This window comes from Macaca thibetana, chromosome 8, assembly GCF_024542745.1.
Source record: "Macaca thibetana thibetana isolate TM-01 chromosome 8, ASM2454274v1, whole genome shotgun sequence".
In the NCBI taxonomy this organism is placed as follows: Eukaryota; Metazoa; Chordata; class Mammalia; order Primates; family Cercopithecidae; genus Macaca; species Macaca thibetana.
In genome coordinates this window covers 19,925,716-19,950,098 of record NC_065585.1, presented here as the reverse complement: position 1 = coordinate 19,950,098, position 24,383 = coordinate 19,925,716, and the positions used below count along the sequence as shown (strand labels likewise).

At 38.0% G+C, this 24,383-nt stretch overlaps 1 protein-coding gene across 7 annotated transcripts in view; it reads left to right on the top strand.

The window, feature by feature from the left end:
* The window catches only part of NSMCE2 (NSE2 (MMS21) homolog, SMC5-SMC6 complex SUMO ligase), a 270,420-nt gene that overhangs the window by 44,974 nt on the left and 201,063 nt on the right, over positions 1-24,383 (top strand). For all 7 annotated transcript variants that reach the window (XM_050801718.1, XM_050801720.1, XM_050801716.1 and 4 more), the window contains one exon: positions 11,549-11,655. In XM_050801718.1, the coding sequence (XP_050657675.1) occupies positions 11,549-11,655 (107 nt within the window). The remainder of the gene's footprint in view (positions 1-11,548; positions 11,656-24,383) is intronic.

Below are 24,383 nucleotides of genomic sequence, written 5' to 3'. Positions count from 1 at the left end.
TTTATTGTTGTCATTGCCTGGCAGTGTTCTAGGGAGGCGCTGAATCAGCTCTGTCTTTGGAAGGACTCTAGTAAATAGAACTGTTCAGCGGTGGAACAAGCTTTGCCATCACACTAAGAGCCAAACAAATTCCAGATAGTTATATCAGGGCTTTTTAGGAAATTTTACATGGAGTAGAAGTTTGTAAAAGCTCTTTGAAAGAAGACACAGTATTTGCCTTATTCACCACTGTGTCCAGGGCACCCTGTACAGTGCTAGGCACATGGTCTGCTCAGTAAATATTTGTCAAATGAGTGAATGGAAGTTCCTCCACTAATACTCATATTCTAATCTTTGTTTAGCATCACATTTTTTGTTTTTAATATAGTATGTGTTGTCTTCTGTATTAGTCTGTTCTCATGCTGCTAATAAAGATATACCTGAGACTGGTAATTTATAAAGGAAAGAGGTTTAATTGACTCACAGTTCCACATAGCTGGGGAGGCCTCACAATCATGGCGGAAGGCAAAGGATGAGCAAAGTCATGTCTTGCATGGTGTCAGGTAAGAGAGCGTGTGCAGGGGAACTCCCCATTATAAAATCAGATCTCATGAGATTTATTCACTGTCACAAGAACAGCATGGGAAAGACCTGCCTCCATGATTCAGTTACCTCCCACTGGGTCTCTCCCATGACACGTGGGAATTATGGGAGCTACAATTCAAGATGAGATTTGGGTGGGGACACAGCCAAACCATATCATCTTCCCACAGGTGTTTATTTGCCCTTATGTTGTTATTTTATAATGGAAATTTTGTCATTAAACTGAACCAGACACTCATTTTTCTTTCTGTTCACCTACTTACTGAAGAGTAGAGCACAGAGATACAATTTTCATCATGAAACTTCCTGGGAGTAGTTTCTCCTCAGGTATAGCTGTTTTTAATTTACTTCCGCTGTTTCTATAAGTATTTAAATTTCTGTAGTCCTTTTCAAAAGGGATGCCTTACACATGGAATATTTCCATGGGATTACTGTCCCAAGAACCTCATAGCAATGGCCTCTGAGGAGAGCATTTGGGGATTGGAGATACCACAAGATGGTACTGTTTGAATTTTTCAACCATATGCTTGATTACTTTTTTAGCCATATGCTTTATTAATTTTACAAACATTTTTTAAGTGGGTGGGGAAGTCCCATGATTCAGTAGATACTAGCTTAAGTGAAGAATAAGATTTGTATTGGGAATATTGCAAAGTACAGTTAATACAGCAAAATACCCCCATTTGTAAAGAGACTCTTGTGTTTGAGGCATCATGTTGAGTGCTTTACCTACATTCTCATTTAATTTTTTCAATAATCATATGAAGGCCAGGCGCAGTGGCTCACACCTGTGATCCCAGCACTTTGGGAGGCCGAGGCGGGAGAATTACTTGAAGTCAAGAGTTCAAGACCAGCCTGGCCAACGTGGTGAAACCCCATCTCTGCTGAAAATACAAAAATTAGCCAGGTGTGTTAGTGGGTGCCTGTAATCCCAGCTACTCAGGAGGCTGAGGTTCAATCGCTTGAAGAGGTTGCAGTGAGCTGAGATCGTGCCACTGCACTCCAGCCTGGGTGACAGAGCGAGACTCCATCTCAAAAAAAAAAAAAATCATATGAGATTTAAGCCTCACTTTCTTTTGTCTTGGCTGCCACAAATTCATGCAAGAGCTTTGGTATTTGGTCAAAGCCAGGCTCTGTTTCTTAAGCCTCTTGGGTTTCCAAGTCATGCAACTGTAGGTAAGACTTGAGTATAGCCAAAGACTTGAAGACCAGAGAGAAGTGGCAGTTGTTAAAATTATGTTGCCTGGGAAATGCTCTTGTGGCCTTAAATTCACAGTTTCTTTTCAGTCTACCAGATATTAGATAGCAATGGACAAGAAGGATGTGGAAAAAAGATAAGTCAAATGAAAGACACCTGGCCGTGAAGATTTAGAGGCTTTAGGTAGCCAAAGGGGGTCTGTGGATATGCTTTAAAATGACAAATTCCTATAGCCTGAGTTTCATAGTGCTTTTGATGACTGGCAGAGGTTGATTTCTATGATTTTTATTAATTGAATTCATCATATAATTTATTTCAAACGTATTTTGAATTATACCACTACCACAGTCGTTTATAGAATATTAACATACATTCTAAGGGTATATCTGACTATATTATGAAAGATGTCATGGTCTTCATCACTCTGAGGTAGAGCAATTTATTTAGGTCAGTCAGTCTCTCTTTCACTTTCTCCCAAAAGAAGGTAATGTTTAGGAGAATTCCTTTAGGTACAGAACAGATTATTCTTTACTCCCTGACTTTTGCATGAAGGATATATTACTGATTTCTGTGTAGTAGTCCAGACACTGGCATGTGCCTTCCATGCTGACTTTGTCAGTCTTGAGGTCAGTCATAACTCCATCATTTATTAACTATGTCATCTGGGACAAATGATTTAGTGTCTGTGAGCATCTGTTTCTTTATCTCTACAGTATGTTTAATTACACTGAATTCACGTTGTTGTAACAAAGGACTGGATAAGGTAGTAGGTGCAGAGTGCCTGGCACGAACTCAGTGCTCTTTGAAGATCTGTTCTGTCTTAAAAATCTATGTCCTTCTCCTCTCTTCATTCCCAAGTGTTTTTGTTTGACCATTTTAACTCTAACGCAGTCTCTAGAGAAGAGTGAGGCATTTGTTTAGCCTCTACCCCAGTCTGGTGAACATCTGATGAACACATACTCATCCTTCAAGACGCAGTTCAAGTTTGCCCTCACCAGCTAAACCTGTTCTTTCTATAGGCAGTGTGAGCTGCCCCTTCTTCTTGCTTCGAAACATTTTTCCCCTCTGCCTAACATGTGGTGAGTGCTCACTAAGCATTTGCTGGGCAAATGAGTTTCTGAACTTGGGGGAGGGGTATGGTGTTTACAAAGCTTCTTATGGAGCATTGCAGTCTTGTGAGTTCAGTTTCATGCTTTAGAAGTTAGTAAAAACAGCCCAGAGAGCTAAGAGAGCTAAGAAGATGGTTTTCACTTGCTACCTTTTGGTTCCAAGGGCAAAGCACTTTCAGTATTTAGACTAATTACACTTGCAGAATAGTTATCTATTCTGTAATAATAATAATGACAAATATTTTGTTAGTGCTTAATGTGAGCCAGGCCCTGTGCAGATCATTTTACCTACATTATCTCATTTGGTCCTCATATCAGCTTTCTGAAGTAGGTACTGTTATTGTACCCATTATATATAAAAGGAAATTGAGACTCTAGTAAAATGACTTGCCAAAAACTACACAGCTAGCATGTAATTTCATAAAGCCTAGATTTGAATGAAATCTAATTCCGGAGCTGGCTTTTTTTGGTTACTGTATTACATTGTCGCTCTTCTGTGTCACAGTGATGAGGGAATTGTGTTGGTGGGTGAACTAAACGCAACTATAAAGGTGACTACTTCTTGAAGATTTCTCCCATAGTCACTGTGTTTGTAAAGAACCCCTGACACTTACTAGCTTATATCTTGCACTGCTAACTCTTCACTGTGATTTCTAGTGAGTGGCAGTTATAAAATGTGTATTCAGTTGTTGTTGTTGTTTTTTTTTTGGGGATGGAGTTTTGCTCTTGTTGCCCAGGCTGGAGCGCAATGGCGCTATCTTGGCTCACCGCAACCTCCACCTCCCAGGTTCAAGAGATTCTCCTGCCTCCGCCTCCCAAGTAGCTGGAATTAACAGGCATGCACCACCATGCCTGGCTAATTTTGTATTTTTAGTAGAGACAGGGTTTCTCCATGTTGGTCAGGCTAGTCTCGAACTCCTGACCTCAGGTGATCCACCCACCTCAGCCTCCTAAAGTGCTGAGATTACAGGCATGGGCCACTGCGCCCAGCCATGTATTCAGTTTTAATTTTGCCACACTAATATATATGTGGGGGAATAATTACAAGTTCAAAGTGCAGTATAGTAAGAAGTAACCAAGTTTCTATTAAATATTGCTCATAAGTAAGTCATTAAATTCAACTCCTGATAAATATGTGATTACTTAACATTAGGCTCCCAGGGCACCCCCAGCGCGCATGCGCACACACAACCACGCTCATAGAGGTAGGTGCATGTATAGCGTATGTTGCTAGAGATAGTTGGAGTTATAGTTTCAGAGAAGAGGGTTTTTTGTGTGTGTGTGCTGCATTTTGGTGGGTGGGGTCAGGGGTATGCTTGATACTGTGATTTGTTTTATTTTATCCAAAAAGAATAGATGCCTTATTTACAAAATATAGAAAAATCAAGTTTTAATTTGAAGGGATTAGGAAATACTCATATTCTGTTTCAGAAAGTAAAATCTCCCAATATACGTCCCATTTATTCTAAGAAATTTAAAATACAATCAGGCAATCCCTTGCCGCCTTTTCTTCCTTCCTCCTTGCCAAAATGGACATATGTACTTTATGACATTTAATATTTATCAGAGTCTTCTGAGTATATGAATCATGTTGAATTGGAGTCAGCAACCCCTTAAGGACACTAAATGTCTGCTTTGTCTTAGCCTGGTATTTTACTAATAAAATGTGTGGAGTTGAATTTAATCCACTATATATAATTGGTGGTATTCCTGTTCAGACATGCCTGTACATGGCTTTGTAGAATAAAAAACACCTGATTCTGCGATTGTTATTGTTTAGGACCAACTTTCAGGAAACATCTTGGCCATGGGCAAAACTATACAGTTGAATCAGGGACATAAAGTTGGAAGGAATAAGTCGGAGAAATTTGTCTTCAGGGTGTGCCTCCCTAACATACACATATACACACAGACACACATACAGGTGTCCCAGTTGTAAAGGTAGAGAAGTTTTACGGACTCATAAGGTATGAAGTGTTTGGTTCTGTTCTGGAGATTAGGGAGGATTCTGGAAAAGGACCTTGTAGCTGAGATCATAGGAAACAGCAGAGCAAAGCAAAATGGTATCTGGTAGTGTAATGAAGTAGTATAGAGATAAATGTGTATGGATGTAATAGGGAAAAGAGGTGGGGAAAGTGTCTTTATTTTCATGTCTGGTTCATTAAAGGTAGTTCTACTGAAGACCTGGTGGTTGATGAGGGATCTTATTTTGCTCTGGGTACCATGTACTACAGGACCTGTTTCATCTCTGCTTCCCAAGCCTCGGGCTGGGCCTCAGGGATTCTCTCCAGTGCATGCCTTAGGCTACAGCTATGGGGCAGCTGTGGTTAGGGAAGGGCCCTATTTAGAATAGTTGGTCAAAAAGCACATCACTTCTGTCCCTTTCTTGCAGAACTGGTTGCTGCTCTGGAATGAAAGTTTGATTGGTCTGTTAGCCATGCCCATCTGGACTTGGGAAAGCCAAGAGAAAGAATCTTCTGTTCCCTCATCTGCTGTTGCTTTTTAACCTGTGGCCTTAGAAAATGGCATTATACTGAACAGACCTTAGACAACGCTGGAACTGGCGCTGGATAAACTCATGAGTCCATGCTGTGCTACATACGGACCGTATTACTACAGGCTTACTACCTACATCTCTTAGCCACAAAGGACCTGGAATTGGTCTTGCTTGAGAGTCTACATCTATAACAATAGCTAGTTTGTTCCCTCCCTTCTTTTCCTTTCTTAGATGATCCTTTCTCCTTCATTTTGCCCCTAGCCTTTCACATTTGAGACAACCAGTATTGCTTTTATTTTTTCATACTTATTTGTTCCTCATTCATCATCATCTTCTCATTGAAGTCTTATGAATTTTAAGTTGAATTTGATTATAACACAAAATCACCCATTTCTGCTTTATGTTTGTTGATCATATAACTTTAATGCCTATTCAACACTTCAGAAAGAGAGAATAGTAATGTAGTTATGATATTGCTGTTAGTGGGTTTTGACATTGAGTAACAGATGACGTGTCTAATGAATAGTGTGGCTGCTTAGATTGCATAATTATAGGTTTGTTTGACTTTAGGACAATCATATGCAGGCCAACTTCACCCATTTAGAGACCTTTTGTATTATATAAGTATTAGAGCATTTCACTCTAAAAAAAAAAAAAAAAAAAAAAAAAAGCCCTTCTTCAGTGATAATCATTCTTTGTTTTTCCAGGGTTTGCCACTCTATAGGAAAAAGCAAAATGAAATAGAAACCATCTTTACAGGATGGGTTTAATTCAGTAGCCCTTCTTGGTTGGAATAACACTTCAGTCCACAGTGATTTGGCATTGTGCTTGTGACTGGAGTCATTGGGTAAAGGCATGCAAGTTTATAGGACGACAACCCTGGCACTGGCATACTTATAGAAACAGCTAGAATTTTATTATGTAAACCAGGAATTATCTGTGCCCTTTGGACTTGATTTTGTGGGGTGGCAGTGGAGGGGGATAACTAGTTATTGTACTAACTTCTTGCAACAGTTTCTTAATTGGCGTATCAGGTGACAGGTCTCACAGAGTCACCAAGGCCCCACTGTGATACTTCTCCATGTATTTACTGGCTAGTAAATGAATGTTCAAATATATCACTTAGGTTCATTTGATTAACGAAAGCAAGGGCTGGCTGTAATTAATAAATGCTCACAGAATGGCTCAGTGAAGAAATTTGAATATTCCTAGCCTCCTAGACTCCGCTTGGCAGGGCTGGGAGTGGGGGGAGTCAAATATGTGGCTAATAAAAGTGATTTTTAACTTTGAGCTCTATTCAGAAGTAACTCTGCAACGTGAAACCTTCCAGTACTCTCCCTTCCCCTTGAACATTTCTCTCCTGCTGCTCTTCATTTGCTGCCTGGTAGTCAGTCTGGAGCTGCTTTCATCTCTCTTGCTGCCAGTGCTCTTGGCCTAGTACAAGCTTGACCTCTTAGCAGCTGGAGTTGACTTAGTTATTCTCCTAACATTCTCTGAGTGACTTGGTTGCTCTTACAGCACTTCAGATTAGCTTTGCTGATGTGAAAGGTCACTTTTCACCAATGTTAAAGCTTATTAATCTTCAAAAAGGGGAAAAATCATTTTCTTTTTGTTATCAGATTCCTTAAGGAATTTGGAAAGAGCTTTCCAGAACCATGTCTGATAGCCTCTGAGTGGCATTGCCTAGTGGCTTCCTTGGAAGTGTAGTTTTATGCTAACAGATCGCCAAGGGAGCTGAGCTGAGGCTCTGGGTCTTTGGCTTTCTCCTACTTGAAGGTTTGTTCCCTGGATATTCATGGAAGAGTTGGAGGTGCTTGTCCTTCTCCTTGTGTTTAAATACCTTTTTGTACAGGTGGGCAAGTGTACAGACTTGGCAGTTAGAAAGCCAGAGTGGGAGGCCTGGCGCTGCTGCTAACTATCTCTGTGGCCTTGAGCAAGTTGCTTCAGTTTTCTCATTTGTAAAGTGGAAATAGAACTACCTAACTCTTATGTTGCCCTGAGATTTGATGTAAGTATGAAGTGCTGGCACATAATAGTGTTCCCTAATTGTTAGTTACAGCTGTTATATATACATATGTAATCATTGTCATTACTTTCCGTGTTTTATCATCTGCACTAAACTTCCCTAATGCCAGACTTGCAGAAGTGTTGTACAGCAATGCTTTTCTCTCTGGAGTCATCATTCTGTGAATTTGAACATCGTTGTGTGATTTCTACCCACCACCCCAGTGCTGGTGTCATCTCTTTTCCTATGGAAAAGTCACAATGAAAATATAAAATAGGCAAGTGAAGTTGTATCACATGTCATCTTTTACTTTTTAATTCAGTTGAATCTCTTTGATAGGACAATTTATATTTTGGTGAAAGTTTAATTTTCAGATTTATGAAATATAGTGGCCTTAGAAGAATATTGAAGAGTTGCTATAATTCTTTGATGGATTCTAAGAACACTAAGGCATCTTTCTTGTCCTCAAATGGATTAAAATCTCTGGTGAAAGGAAACAAATGCAGATAAGAAAGGCAAGATTGATCATGGTCCCAAGATACCAAGAGTATAGGTGTTAAGGCAAATTAGGTGAAGGAGGAAATCCTTCTAGGTGGGGCCTGAGCTCAGCCCTTGATGGATGTGTAGGATTTAATTTGATATATATTCTCAAAAAGGGCTTTCAGTGAAAGAGTGGGAGAATTTTGATGGTGGGAAGATATACTGTGGAATCAAGTAGCAGGGAGCCTCTGCCTGATCAGTGCCTCCACAACCACCCCAACCCTCAGCAACTTTTTAGTTAGTAACTAACTCTGTGTTTCTGCATTTATCCCTTGTTTCCTCCTCCAAAAGTCAAGAGGTTATTACTGCAGTCGGGAAATAAAGGTTAACAAGAAGAACAAAAAAGAATTACAAAAATCATCTTAAAATTGCTGTGGCAGGTTGCTACTTGACATGGACGTTCTCATGACCTGTCTTCAGGATGCTCTTGTGGGAGCCTCTTCTAGTTCTCCTCGTAGGACTCTGGTCTCTCAGCCTCCTGCTACAGCTGACCAAGACCCTCTGACTACAGTTATCTGACTGGGCACTGCTTCCAGGTGTGCTGTGATCCTCAGTTCTTTTTAGAGTTACCTTCCTGATCTCTTCTGGTGTTCCCCGTTCCCTTTGTTGCTTGGGCTGCACCAGTCTTTACTAGTGTTCTTTAGCAGCTTGTCCCAACATTCTTGGGCCCTGGAGCCTGAGCTGAGGCTGCCTGTAAGCCAGTTAGACTCCTAAGATTCTTTCCTTAAGCTTCATGCCATCAAAACTGACCCAAGCCTTGCCCATTTCCTCCTTTGCAGGAAGGTCTCTTTGGCTTTGAACCAGGTTACTATCTGTCTCAGGTCTTACTAGCATATATGGGACCCTGTTAATGAGAACTATCACCTCATTTATTTCATTTTGCAGCTTTTCTATAGCATTTTGAATATCTTAGGTATATTCTGAATGCTTTTGAAAATTAACTTGTTTAATCCCAGAGGGAGATTGCTAACATTATATCTATTTCCACTGATTTAAGCCCCTTACAGACTTTCATTTCTTATGCTTCAGACTTTTGCTCCCAACAGATACTTTAGTGAGTGTCTGTTTTGTCTGGGGTGCCTCTAATAATCAGAATTTTGGAAAAGCAGTTTATCCTGTTAGTCTTTGTTCAGGTTACCAGCTTTACCCACTTTTTTGACCAGTTCAGTATCCGAATCTAATACTCATAAAATATACTGATCCATTAAGGAAAACAAAATGAAACAATACTTTCTTTTAACTAGATAAGGCTGGTGTGAAACCAGTAGTCTATTTTTCATTATTTTAAATGGAAAAAATATAGGTTAACTAAAACCCCTAATCAATGTACTGAAATGTAACTAAGTACAGTAAAATGCCTAAATAAATTACAAAACATCCATTACATTAAGTTGTAAATTGTTTAAAATTCACTTCTTTATCATGAAACAATATGACTTTTAACAAACAGTTGCTGTATATATGGCAACATATATATGTTGCTACCAAGCAGTATGTCCATTTTGTTGACATTCAGAAATTTTCAGAACAACAAACTGTGACTCTAATAGTCTAACAGTTTTATTTGGAGTATGACCTGAGCCTTTTCTCATGCACCATTTTGTTAAACATATATTTAATTTGGGAAATGTAAATACAAATTTTTCTTTATGTAAACATTACACCCTCCCCCACCCCCAAACTTACATTGAGATATATGTATATTCTGTGCTGCCTGGATAGTAAAAGCTGAAGGGTCTTCTACCAGAAGCATGTTAACCCAGGAGACAGTCTATGAAATATGCTTATAAGTAACTATTGTAAAATTAAAGCATATGTTTTAAAAGCCAAATGTGGATGGACTTTACATTATTTCATGACTTTGGAATGATCTGTGGTATTATTCTTCAGAGTAGAAAAGAAAAACGACATTTGTCTGCACTAAGGTATTTGAATGGAGAGTCTTTGAATGGAGAGTCTTTGAGTAGGTTCATTCCCAAATGTGATTAAAGAAAGCTTTATTTTCTTTTCATTTAGTTATCTTAAATTCAAAGTTTTTAGTTGAAATTTTTAGGATCCTTTGTTAACTATCTTTTCCTAATCTATTAAATTATGTTTAGAGCTTGAAGAAACAATTTAAAAGCACTTTTAATAACATTACCTTGCTTTTCTAATTTGCTAGTCCCTTTTTATAGACTCCTGTTCCCTGAGGATATTATAATTTTTTAAACATAGTAAACATAGTTGTTTCTTATTCTGACTAATATAAATAGTTACAATAACTGAAATATTTGTGGATCTGTTTCTGCTGACTGTTATTCTTAGTGGCTTGTTTTCTTGTGTATTATAGGTATGTAAGGTTTTTCTGTTTGTTTTTATATTTATTTTTGTTTCAGCCTTTTCTCCTGTGATCTGCTCATTCTTAAAAATTATATGTAGGGATTATTTGACACCTAGATTAAGAGTGTCTTCTCCAGATGATAGTTATATTTGCTTCTGCCAGACACCTGTGAGTACTATCTGCCAGAGACCACCTCCCACCAACGTCAGAGACTGGGGTCTCTGGATCACTCTGGTTAGGGGAACCCAGCCTGCTGCAAATCCAGGAGGACTGCCTTATGGCCAGTTTTTCTGAAACAAGTTTGTTTTCTCTTCCCTTTTCCCTGTTCTGCTTCATGGCCAAGGCTAACCTCCCTTTGGTCCCAGGGAGCAGTGAGAGATTACTTTTGGTTCATCTTTATACAAAGAGTTGAGATCTCAGCTTACTGTGGGATAGTATGTGACTTTGGCATTCTGTTGCCCCACTTCTCATTTTTGTTTTATTCTAGATTTTGCCCTGGTTATTTCTTACTACCTTGTGACTCTTTTTTTTAAGATTTTTTTTTTCCTGCTGTATCTGATATCTTTGGTTGTTTTCTTTTTTCTTTCTTTCTTTCTTTTCTTTTTTTTCTTTTTGAGACAGAGTCTCACTCTGTTGCCCAGGCTGGAGTGCAGTGGCATGATCTCAGCTCACTGCAACTTCCATCTCCTGGGTTCAAGCAATTTCCAGCTAATTTCTGTATTTTAATAGAGGTGAGGTTTCACCATGTTGGCCAGGCTGGTCTTGAACTCCTGACCTCAAGTGATCTGCCTGCCTCGGTCTCCCAAAGTACTAGGATTACAAGCGTGAGCCACTGTGCCCGGCTGCTGTCTTTGGTTGTTTTCATTAGGAAGATTGGTCCAAGTAATCTAGCTCAGTGTTATTAAAAGTGAGAATCTTCCCTATTTGACCTTTAACAATCCTTCACAGTTTATGCAGCAGATATAAGACTGAGCTGCTTAATGGATGAGGGAACTGAGGCTGCGAGAGGTATAGTTGGTTGGTTGATTTAAGATCATATAAGTAAGGGCACAGCCTGGAACTCCTGAATACAAGTCTTTTCTTCTTTCCAGCCTACCACTGCCTTTGAGCTGTCTTCTACTGAGTGTATTCTTAGAATTTTGAATGAAGCACCGTATGGTGAGGAGGTTTTTTAAAAGATGTAATAACTGCACAAAATTATTTAGACCATTGACTGATGTAGATTATATTGATGCAACATTTTCCAGATATGGCATTTGAAGTGGAAAATAATAATTGCAATTTTTTTTTCTTTCAGCTGAAGTGAGTAGTGAATATAGTATGGACAAGGCAATGGTTGAATTTGCTACAATGGATCGGCAACTAAACCATTATGTAAAGGCTGTTCAATCTACAATAAATCATGTAAGTTTATGCTACTCCCTGGTTATATATTTGGTTACAACTCACTGACCAAGAGGTAGAAACACAAAATCAAAATTTTTCTCTAACCTTTAATGTTTCCTTATCCTTAGTGTAGCAGCTATTAAATTCCTCTAAATTTGGACGTCTCATAAAATTGGAATCCTAAGTATTTTCCTGGCTAGGCCACTTAGGTTGATTAGCATATTAAATCTATTTTAGATTGCTTGCGATTTTTTGTCTCAAAATTTTAGTGTAAGCCTCCTTTGAATGTGATGCAACTTGTTTTTATTGTTCTATTTGCTTAAACATACAATTGAGACCAGGTTTAGTTACTCATTCTCTAACTTTAATATGCATCTGTTGCCAAATTCTTAGAATCAGATAATATGGAAGAATTTTAGAGCAAGTTTAAAAATAAAGAAGATCGGTATTTTGGTTTTTCCAGAAGCCAAACTTATCTTTGTTGACTCCAGCTGTCACAGGAACAACACATAAGGCAGTTAAGGTGGGAACATAGCAACATCCTTTTCAGTAGTACTGTGTTGAGTAAGAAATGAGCAATACGATTGCAGTAATGTTTCTGAGAAGTCCTTTGTCCTCTGAGCAGTGGAAACTCCCTGTTGAACTGATTGTGTATACCTGTGTAATAGGGTGTCTTGTATTTCTGGTTTCATTATTTGCCTTTTCTTACTTACAGCTGTGGGAAAATTCCAAAAATCAATTATTTTACAAAATGGGTGACTACTCAGTAGAAGATATATTTTTAAATAATGTTTAATACCTAAGCCAATGAAATGAGCATTATATAGTTATAGTAAGCTTTTTTTAATGGTTAGTATTTAACTATAGTATTTGACTAACTTTAAGAATATCACCTATATCCAAATAATAAACTCATTCAGCTTGTAAAATTTTGATGTTTCTGGCTATTGTGACTGTTAATCCTGGTCTTATGAATATTTCTTCCATAGGAAAATATGACAATGCCGTCATGTTGACATCATATTTGAAACTGGACAGCACTTAGACTAGAGGCTTTCAATTTCAGCTGAACCCTAGAACCAGCCAGTTTCTGAACTCTCAGAGATTCTGATTTCATTAGTCTGGAGCAGGACTGGGACACCAGTATTTTTTAGAAACTCATTCTAATGTGCATCCAAGGGTGAAAACCACTGACTTAAAAGAACAAGGCTGACTTTATAGAAGAAAGTCAAGTGTTTACTCCCAAAGATTAGAGTTAGGCTTGTTGTATGGGTCAATCTTGCTTTGACCCTTACGTTCTGTGGCACTTACTTGATAAGGCTTTCTATCTTTAACTTTCATACTGTGCAAATGCAATAGCACAGTGTATATTACAGATAAGAAAACAAGATTTTTGGAGTCAAAGAACTTTATGTTGATTTTTTTTCCCTATTAAACTCTAGGATTTGCAGATACTTACAGTATTTTTACATCAAGAATTGAACTCTTGGTTGGGCCTGGTAGCTCACACCTATAATCTCAGCACTTGGGGAGGCCAAGGCTGGCGGATCAACTGAGGTCAGGAGTTTGAGACCAGTCTGGCCAACATAGTGAAACCCCATCTCTACTAAAATACAAAAATAAGCCAGGTGTAGTGGCATGCATCTGTAATCCAAGCTACTCAGGAGGCTGAAGCAGGAGAACCACTTGGACCCGAGAGGTGGAGGTTGCAGTGAGCCGAGATCACGCCAGTGCATTCCAGCCTGGGCAACAGAGCGAGACTCTATTAAAAAAAAAAAAAAAAGAAAAAAAAGAACTTTTCCTCCTTCAGAACATCAAGTCACTCATTTAAAAAAAAAAGTTTAAAACTTCTCACTCTTTCTCCCATTCAGTAGTTAACGACATTTCTTTCATCTTGAGGTTTCATCTCATTATCCTCAAATAGGGAAGATAGATTTTATCTCACTTTTCAGCCCTAACCTCACACTAGAATAGACTGGAACAACTTGGATTTAGTGATTCCGATGCTTATCAGGAAGGTCCCTGTTCTTTTATAGGAGGAAAAAACACATTTATTTTTCTTTTATGATACAAAGAAAGGTATGCTCTCTATGCAAGCTGGATACCAGACCAAGAATAATAAATATAATTTCATAAGGTTTCTAAGACTTGACATTATATGGGGATATAATGGGGATATGATCATTTTTAGGGAAATGTTTTACATCACTTGATGTACTTGAAGCTAAGGGTACTGCTATCTTATTGCTTGTTTTGGTGAGGGATAAGAATGAGCAGCAGCTTGGGAGGGGCCAGGATAATATACTTGTTTAGAAACAGCAGTGGTCTAGGGATCTGAAGCTTTTCCAGTCCTGGTTCTTCTACTTTCTGAGTTACGATCCCTGGTCAAGAAACCTAACCTCTTGAAACCTCATGTTCTTTGTAAAATTCCTGGCCTGTGTATTTCACAGAACAATTATGTGAATCAGATTAGATAATGTATATCAAAATGCTTTGGCATTCATCAAATTTGATGGGGCTGTAAGATAATATATTATTGCAAACTCAAATTTCCAAACAGAACTCATTAGAGAGATGGAACAAAATCTTCTAAAAATCTAGTATTTTGTTTTGCTCACTTTATTTCAGGGTATTTTTTTGGCTTTGACCTGTCCTATTCTGGAATTCAAGAGTCATATAGGATTAAGTATAAGCTACTTAACTTATTGCACAAGGTAGTCATGGCCTCTAAAATGAATGAGTTGTTTTAAGTAAGATTATTTTTTTACAAGGCAAATAATGGGAACCCATACAAGTCCCAGTTAACCCACTGCTCTGTCATAGACTTTTGCAAACTGTGATACTTCCATTACTATAATATTTGCCTAGATTTGGATCTACCCTGTGGTCTTTCTGTTTATGAATTTTTATATAGTCATAGAAAGTTGATATAAAAACTTTTTTAATCATTAAAGAGCATTTGAGTTTATTATTTAAATAGACATCTCTCTTCCACTCTCATCTTCTTAGAATTCTAAAGATTATGCTCCTTTTGAAAAGTTGTGGAAGTTTACTTTGGAACCTCAGAGGTATGGGTCAACTTACCAACAATCCCTGGGAAGTCCCTTTGGCAATTAGCAGAAGTTCTCATGTTGCCTTCCATTGTCTCTCAAGAAAATAGGGCTACTATAGTCCACAGTGCCCAAAGATTTTGTTTGGAATTGGCATCTATTTTAGTGCTCTGAAACTTTAAAAAAAAACAAGGACTTCATTCCAGCTAGTTTGTTGACAGAATATTATGCGGTGAACACTAAAAAAATTCTCAAATAGTCTCTAAGTCATTTATAAAGACTTTCAGGTTAAATGGGTTTTATACCTGTCACAACTCTTTAAAAACTTCGTTTAGATCCTCGGAGAGTTCTATATGAACTTTTTTGATATTTTCAGTCATAAGACCAACATGTCATATCAGTGTTTTTAGAGTTATAAGACAGTACACAGATACATACTTTTTTTTAATCACTATTACTGCCACGGAAAAAACTGTTTTCTCAGTTTCATATTGAGAACAGAATGATGTTCTGAACACTAGACTTCTGTTGACCTAATGTTTCCTCCCTTGTTTTCTACGCTTTTATTGAGTACATTGAAGAGACACTATTGGCTGACTTTTTGTTTTTCAGTTTTCATAAATAAATGAATAAATTTATGAACATTTGAATAAATATTCAAATAAATGCTTGAATAAATATTTACTGAACAGCCATGTGCAGGCACTTCTAGTTGCAAGAAATAGGAAGTCAATCAACAAAGTCCAGATGACCTTCACCTCAGGATACGCGAAGTCCAGAACAGAAGACAAATATTTTACAAATGTTATTTAATGACTGTTGTGGTGTGTGCTACAAATTAAAAATAAAGCATTCAGGGAGAGTTAATAACCCAAGGGCAATGATGTCTTCAAGGCAGGGAAAAATTGGGAGACTCCTTCTGGAGGAAATGATATTTAAGATTCAAGGCAAGTGAGTCTCAACATGAGAAATATGATATATTCTATGTGACTTTTGCATGAAATGGAAGGATCTTATTTCTGATTGTCTTGATGTCAGCTTCAGAGTGCCTTAATCAATCCAAAGACTTATTGTGAAAATGAGACCAGAGAAGGCCTACCTTTATATATAGAAAGTTAATGTTAATAGAATAGTTGAGTAACCTATCTAAGGTTGGTCAGTGATTCATTTATTAATAGATTTTTGAGTGCCTACTATGTGCCAGGAGCTATGCTTAGTAATGCAAGTCATGGCAGTAGTTGATTTAAGAATTATTTTATTATCAGTATCCTACTTCTTAAACAGGGGTTATCTCTCTTGAAATGAGACTTTGTATTGAGTATTGAATAAACCCAGTGATAGTACTGTGTGTTTCTGATTATATGTTTATGATTGTTTTAAACTAAACCTATAGTCCCAAACTGTGGGCTTCAAATTGCTCAGGGTAGGTTTGGACAGTGAACACCAGTTTATTTCAGGGAATCTTCACATCCATTTTTAGGTATGTGCTTTTTCAAATAAGAGGTGACAAATCCAACCACTATCATGCGGGTAGTCCTTGCAATGTTTTTCTAACCTTAATTCTCACAGGGAAAATGATGGGAATGTAGCTAAATGAGAATGGCCCAACAAGTTCAGAGATTAGTGTCATATATATTTAGCAATTGATGATAAAATATACATCCTCTCAGCTAGGTGTGGTGGTGCATGCCTGTAGTTCCAGCTACTGAAGGGAACTGAAGTGGGAGGCTGAAGTGAGAGGATCGCTTGAGCCCAGGAGTTCAAGATCAGCCTGGACAACATAGTAAGACTCCATCTCTTTAAAAAAAAAAAAAAAAAAGTTTTTGGTGATCAATATAGTCTCAGAGTTTAGCAAAAGTAACTAAAGCTTGAGAGTCACATTATACTTCAGCATTTATTATTTTTATTATGATCCTTAGTTGTATAGGTTTACTTTAAGACATTTTATCTCTTAAAATAATTTTCAAAAAGATAAAAAAAAGAATTTCAGATTTTACCTGGTTATTGTTCTTTTGGTATGTGCTGCTTCTGGATGTTAATTTATTGAAAAATCCAAGTATGTCTTCACTTTCCTCTAATACCCTCTTTTATGCTACTTGCGTCTTATCAATTGTATAAGATTTTAAAGCATTTATATTGGATTACAGCCACGTATTTTTTTTTTTTATTTTTTAAGTCGGTATTTTATAACAATTCCTACTAGAAGCCTGGTGAGGGAGAATATTTTTCTTTTTAACTGGAGCAAGTAGGTGCTAGGTTGGTCCATTTGTATGGTTTTTTATAAATCGGTTCATGGATATGCCCTATGTAGTGTGGTTTTTCACTTGATATGCTAACCTGAACATTTTATATGCCTTTTAAAACTAATGTGTTGAGAATTAGAAGAGAAGAAATGTACTTGATGTATGCTGTTGAAACCAAAGCAATCTTAGATACAATAAAGGAACAAGGTGGGTCAAAGGTATAGTTTATCTCAGCTCTGTCATTATGCAACAGTTTTGACTATTTTTGACATAGTACTTCCCTGTGCCTCCTTGCTGTTCACCCTTCATCACCTGATAAGTTTTACCTTTTTCTCACTGTGCAGTTACCTTAGTATCCACTACTTTAACATGAAATCCTATAGAGTATCTTGCAAGTTGGAAGTTACCATTTTAGTTAAACCAAATTTGGGAAGAATTTCTCCCTTAGAAAGCTAATAATTTATTTTCTAGTACCTGAAAGCAGTTCTAGGCCACAGGATGTCACCTATTATATATGACCACTTACTGACTGAATATAAGAATACACCCCACTCTATTAAGCATTGTGAATCATTTACAAAAGAAGAGGGAGGGGGAATTTGTTCGGTGGCTATAAAATTTGAGGACAGAAGATTCCTGAGCATGAGATAAATTACTGTTGTCAGCAGAGTAGCAAGAAGGTAGGAGGTGACAGGGGAGTGAAATTAGTGAAAAGCTCTTCGAGCCAGAGGGGAAAGTACTGGGAAACTCACCTCTTCTCTACTCCCTGCATCTGGCATTCTACAGTGATAGACAACTCTTAACATGTTTCTTATCAAAAGTTTTCAAGTGAGTTATATATGAGCCTTTTCATCTATAGGAACATTGCTCAGGTGTGGAAATTAACCAGAGAAAGAAAGGTGACTTTAGGTGTTCGCTCTTCAGACACTTGGAATGTGTCTATTTCTGTGATTACTGGTAATTAACTTCTGTTTCAGTGGTTTAGAACTCCCTGTACAGTTATTCTCAAATTAAGGTTGTGTTCGGTAACATTTTGCCTAATAAACAGAGATAGAGACAATTACTTCCGAATGTAGTATTCCACTAATTGAATTACCTCTAAGAAATAATCTAGATATAAAATTTCTTAGGTTTCAAAGTAACATAACTGCTAACAGGTGAAAATGTGTTATATTGAGACTGATTTTCACGGTTACTTTATAGAAATCCATGGTAGTGTTTTGGAGTTATTAAATGTTGGGTTTTAATCAGAATTATAAAGCAATTACACTTTACTGGGCCTTAATGTGCCTCTAGTGCAGCATTTTCAAGAGTTTGCTCCATAATACTAATTAATCAGGATGTGAATAAGTATAATAGGAGAATAGGATTTTGTGGTCAAATAAGTTTGGGGAATGCTTGATTAAAAGAATTTCCTTAAAGACTCCAAAGCCTTTAATGTGCTTTTATGCAACGTGATTCTCCAAAGGAAGAGGATATTCAGAAATTTTGTAAACTTAGTTAACTAGAAAATCTTTCTGGAGGAGGGACTGATACTCTTCAGAATCCACTTTGGGAAGTGCTGTTGTAGTTTCAACCCCCTAATTTTACAAAGGAGGCCATGAGATAGGTCCAGCACTCCGTGGCAGAGTTTTTGTGGCATCCAGAAAACTGGGAAGTATGTCAAACTCCCTTTGGAAATGAGCCTTAAAGATGTTTCCATGCTGAAGGTCAGGAAAAGGCCAGGCCCTTTCACCATTTCATTACTCCAACAGTGAGGAAGGGACAGTTTTTAAAAACATGCAGTGATTGCTTAGTCTGTGTTTGAAGCAAAGACCCCTCTGTGCAGTGATGATACAAGAGAGAGGAGAGAAGGAAATGTTTGAGAGGAAAAGAAGAGAAGGGCTTACAGAAGAGGCAGGAGACACACAGGAGCAGCAGAATGGGCAGGGAAGACATATGGATCTTTGAAGGGCCAGGCTCACCACAGCATTCCAGGTAGGCACTGAGGCGCCCAGTGTGATTATTAAACACCTTAGCCTCAGTGGCACCAGGTCATTCTAGCAGCTAATTCTTTGAATTACCCAAATGAGATGAATGTTCCTTAACACAGCAAACTCCTGATTATTTCTGACATTGTACATAGTCCACATACAGTATTAAGCCCTTATTTTAGATGTTAATTTACCTTCCTTCTAACATCACACTTTTCATGTAATTAATAAGTATTAAAAAGCTTGAGGTTTAGGCCTTTCCCCACTAATTGGCAGTGGTGCTGAATGGGCTAACTGCAGAAGAGAGATGGGGAGATAGACTGAACTGGGGAATGGATCAGTAAATGTTAAAATTCAGTGTAAAATGAATGCATTTTTCAGCATAGAGTTGAAAGCACAGTAGTCACTGGTTGTCTACAGTTTCACTTTCCACTGTTTCAGTTATCTGTGGCCACCTATGATCCAAAAATATTAAATGGAAAATTACAAAAATAAACAATTCAAATAAGTAAATAGCACCTTGTTCTGAGTAGTGTGATGAAACCTTGTGCCTTGCTGCTCTATCCTGTCTTCATCACAAGAGGAGGGATGAGTACAGTATAATAAGACATGTTGAGAGCAAGAAAGATTATATTCACATAACTTATTACAGGATACTGTTATAATTGTTCTATTTTTCTATTATTGTTAATCTCTTGGCTGTGCGTAATTTATAAATTAAACTTTATTGTAGATATGTATGTATAGGATAAAACATAGTCATACAGTAATGAACCACATAACAATATTTCAGTTAACAAGGGGGCCATACATATATGATGGTGGTGCCATAATATTATATCTTATACAGTATTTTTACTGTACCTTTTCTGTGTTTATGTATGTTTAGATACATAAATAGTTGTCATGTTACAGTTGCCTACAGTACTCAGTATACTAACATGCTGTACAGGTTTGTAGCCTAGGATTAATAGGCTTACTATAGAGCCCAGGTGTATAGTAGGCTGTTCCATCTAGGTTTGTATAAGTACACTCCATGATGTTCCACAGCACTGCCTCGTTTCTTAGAAAGTATCCCCATCGTTAAGCAGTGCATGACTATACAGGGTTCGGTACTATCTGGGGTTTTAGGCATCTACTGGGGGTTTTGGAATGTATCTCCTGTGGATTAGAGTGGACTACCGGAGTTGCTTATTAGTCTCTAACTGTTCAGTTGGTGGATCACTTGAGGTCAGGAGTTCGAGACCAGCCTGGCCAACATGGTGAAACCCCGTCTCTTCTAAAAATACAAAAAAAGCTGGGTGTGGTGTCATGTGCCTGTAGTCCCAGATATTGAGAGGCTGAGGCAGGAGAATTGCTTGAACCCAGGAGGCAGAGGTTGCAGTGAGCCATGATCGCACCACTGTACTCCAGTCTGGGTGACAGAGTGAGACTGTCTCAAAAAAAAAAAAAAAAAAAAAAAAAACCTTGTTCAGTTGGTGCCAATAGTATGTTTAGTCCAATAAAGATACAAAAGCCTCTTAACACAGGTACACATATAGCTACAAAAAAAATTTAACAGTGAAATAGTTTGACAGAGACAATAAAAACGTGCATAGGAAATTCAGAGTAAGGGAAAAGAGTCTTTGCTTAAATTCTGGCTTTCGTGCCCTCTAACTCTGAGCCTCAGTTTCTTCTTAAAATCGGGTTGATAATTTAGGTCATAGAGTTCTAGTAAGGATGAAAGTGATAGCATGAAAGCACCTAAAACAGTTCCATCACACTAATTTATAAGGTTGCCTAGAACGTTCTGTAAAGGAGAACTCATTTCCCTGGACCAAATTCAAATACTACCTGAAAGGGAATTTTGAGTTAAAGTTTGAAGGGTACAGTGAGCAGCAGGAAACCATCGGGAAAGGCTAGAGATGATGTTCCAAGAGAGGCTGAAGGAAGGGCTTCTTTCCTTGGAAAGGAGTTCTCTGATAGTTGGGGGTGGCTTGGGTATGGAACTTAGTGCTCATAGTGTTGTGACCAGAAAGGATTGTTCAGAATCAGGGGAAATGGGCCAATGCAGAGGCCAGTGAACAACGTGACATTTGGCCAGCTGGATTTGAACTTCCCTGATAGTCACCCTCCCTATGTCTATAACAATGAAAAAGATACCGCACCCTTTAATATGTGATCATTAATAGCGATGAGGGGGTCATTCTAGAGATAAGAACCAGACAGCAAAGTAAACATTCACAGTTTTTAATTCAGGAATAACTTTTAGTGTTTTCTTAGACATTTTGCTTAAATGAAGACTGAGGAAATTAAGCCCTAAAATGTATTTCTCTCTGTGCACAAGTACACAATCATGCTGTTTATTAGACCTATCTTGCTTACATCTTTAATAAAAAAGTATTTTTTATTTACTTTATTAGTAACACTCATTTGAAAAAGTAATTAGGAGAGAAAAATGTGTTGGATTTAAGCCTCTGATGTGTCATATACAGGTTGTCAGCTCTGGTTCAAGTGTGTAATCTCTATATATTGTTGACAAGTGAGAGAGCGAGAAGCATAAAAATGGAGAGCATGTGAATGGATTTTACTTTTTCAAGTCCCTGTGTGAGTTTGCAGCTGTGCTGGTAAGGAAAAGTTCTTTGATTGTGCAGTGGAGCCAGTGCCCAGTGAACTGTCCTTGGGAGAATGGAGAGGATTTCTTTCCATTGTTTCTCTCTTACAGCATAAAGTTTCTGGTAATGGTGGCACTTTCCTTCTTTTGTGTTGTGGCCAGTGTGATATTTAAACCACTAAAGCTTTAAGAATTTTATTTTTTTCCGGACTTCCTTTTTTTAAAAAAATATCTAATAATATAGCATTCTTTAGTGAAAATTGTTATGTTTATTTATCATGGGTTAGAGTAATGCAGTCAGTTATTATGAATAGTTTTAAATTTAATTATCTCTTTTATCCTTTATTTCATCTTCAAATAATCATTTAATCATCTTCTCGTGGAAGCTGATATTCAGAAAGATCAAGTCAGTATTACTTAAAATTGGAAACAGTAAAGGCCAGGCGTGGTGGCTCACACCTGTAATTCCAGCACTTTGGGAGGCTGAGGCGGTTGGATCATCTGAGGTCAGGAGTTCGAGACCAGCCTGGCCAACATGGTGAAACCCCACCTCTACTAAAATACAGAAATTAGCCAGGTGTGGTTGTACATGCCTGTAATCCCAGCTACTCGGGAGGCTGAGACATGAGAATCACTTGAACCCAGGAGGCAGGGGTTGCAGTGAGCCGAGACTGCACGACTGCACTCCAGCTTGGGTGACAGAGTGAGACTCTGTCTCAAAAAAAAAAAAAAAAAAAATTGGAAACAGTAACCAGAAAAGTAGAATATGATTGCACCACACGATTGATTTCCAGACATTCTGACTTGCTTGCTGTTTGCCTTCCCTTTGGCTGATACCTGCAAGGTCTTGCATGCTTTTCTGCCTGCCTTCCAGTTGCCTCGGCTATTTGTGGTTCTTGGAGTGCCATTGGCACCACGAAGCAAGTCCTCTCTACCCATCAGGTCACTCTTTGTCACCCTGAGGTTTGCCCACGTGAAATACTAAATAGGAGCTTTAAGTGGAATAAATTTTGGGTGTGCTCAAAGAATTCTTCTCTTGCAGAATCAGAAATTGAATTTGACACATTAAGTATAAGTTAGGCCATGTTTTGAAAAGCTGCAGCGGCTGGGCGCGGTGGCTCAAGCCTGTAATCCCAGCACTTTGGGAGGCCGAGACGGGTGGATCACGAGGTCAGGAGATCGAGACCATCCTGGCTAACACAGTGAAACCCCGTCTCTACTAAAAAATACAAAAAACTAGCCGGGCGCGGTGACGGGCGCCTGTAGTCCCAGCTACTCGGGAGGCTGAGGCAGGAGAATGGCGTGAACCCGGGAGGCGGAGCTTGCAGTGAGCTGAGATCCGGCCACTGCACTCCAGCCCGACAGAGCGAGACTCCGTCTCAAAAAAAAAAAAAAAAAAAAAAAAAAAAAAAAGCTGCAGCAATACTTCTCAGGGTGTTGGTTAAAAAAAATTTAATTGTTTAAAAATAAAAATTAAAAGCTTCAGCAAAAACATCATATGCTCAATTTTTTCTTGGAAGAAATTCTTGTTACTGCTTAAAGGACCTATAAATAATGTAGGTGAAACTGAACATGTTATACTACATGTTTTATAATAGTAATGGAACTGCTCTCAGACTATAGAATTAAACTGTTTTGGCTTTATAGTGTAAAGTGTCATATATGGTCCTGTTACAATGGTAAACTGTCTAGTGTTAGAGTTACATTTAATTAATGAGTTTTTTTTTCTATGCCTGCCCACTGAATAGCTATGTGGCCATAAGCAATTTTCATAGACTCTTGCACGCTTGCAAAATCAGCTTAGTAATAATATCTGCCCTTCATATCTTAAAGTGATTTCTTGATTAAAAAAATGAGATAACATTATGTGAAAGTACTTGGGAGGTAAGAGTGCTATATAAGGGCAAGGTCTTACTGTTCTGTCCTGTTAACTTTTAACTTCTTTCTCTTACCACAAAAACACCTACCACAGGCTGATTTAAATTGGTGAACTCTTTCCTCTAAACCACCTAAACTTGGAATAAATGGCGATAAACGTTCCTTGTATTTATTTTCCCAACTCACAGCTTAAACTGGAAGGGAAAAGTGTATAAGATTCACATTTACCTTTTGACTTTAGCCATCTTTTTCATAAAGGTTTATTCCTGCCTACCATCCTGCCCCCTCACAATTTTGCATAAATCTCATGTAACAGTTCAACAAGTGACTGGTGTAGACTGGGCCTGCTTCGTCACTGAGTCACTTTATTATGAAACACTTAAAGTTGAACATCTGTCTATAACAATGAGGAAATAATGTTAAACAGTTTATACTTTCTAAGGCTAGGCTTAGTGGCTCACGCTTGTAATTCCAACACTTTGGGAGGCCGAGGGGGGAGGATTGCTTGAACCTGGGAGGTTGAGACCAGCCTGGGCAACATGGAAAAACCCTGACTCTACAAAAAAAATTTAAAAATAAAAGTAAATAATTTAAAAATTTATACTTTCTGATCTGATGGTTTTCATGACTTAACTCATCAGACAGCAATGAAAAGTGAAATTAATAAAAATTCACAAAGCCAGATATAATTAGTTAAAAATAAAGTCCGAATGAGCCATAATCACCTTTACTTCCCTCTTCCCATTTTGTAAACAGTTGCTATTTGATTGATAAGCATTTCCAGCTGAGAAATAATCTTCTAATCCATGTTCTTCTACCAGGCTGTGACCTTGGGCAAGTCACGTAACTTCTGTATGTCAGCTTCCTCATTTCTAAAATGGGGTAATAATAGTACTTGTCCTACATACCTCATTGGGCAATTGTAGATAAAACGAGATTGTAGATAGGAATGTTTTCACCACCGCTCTGCCCCACAAAAGTGAAAGGTGGTTATATAGTTACCACATGC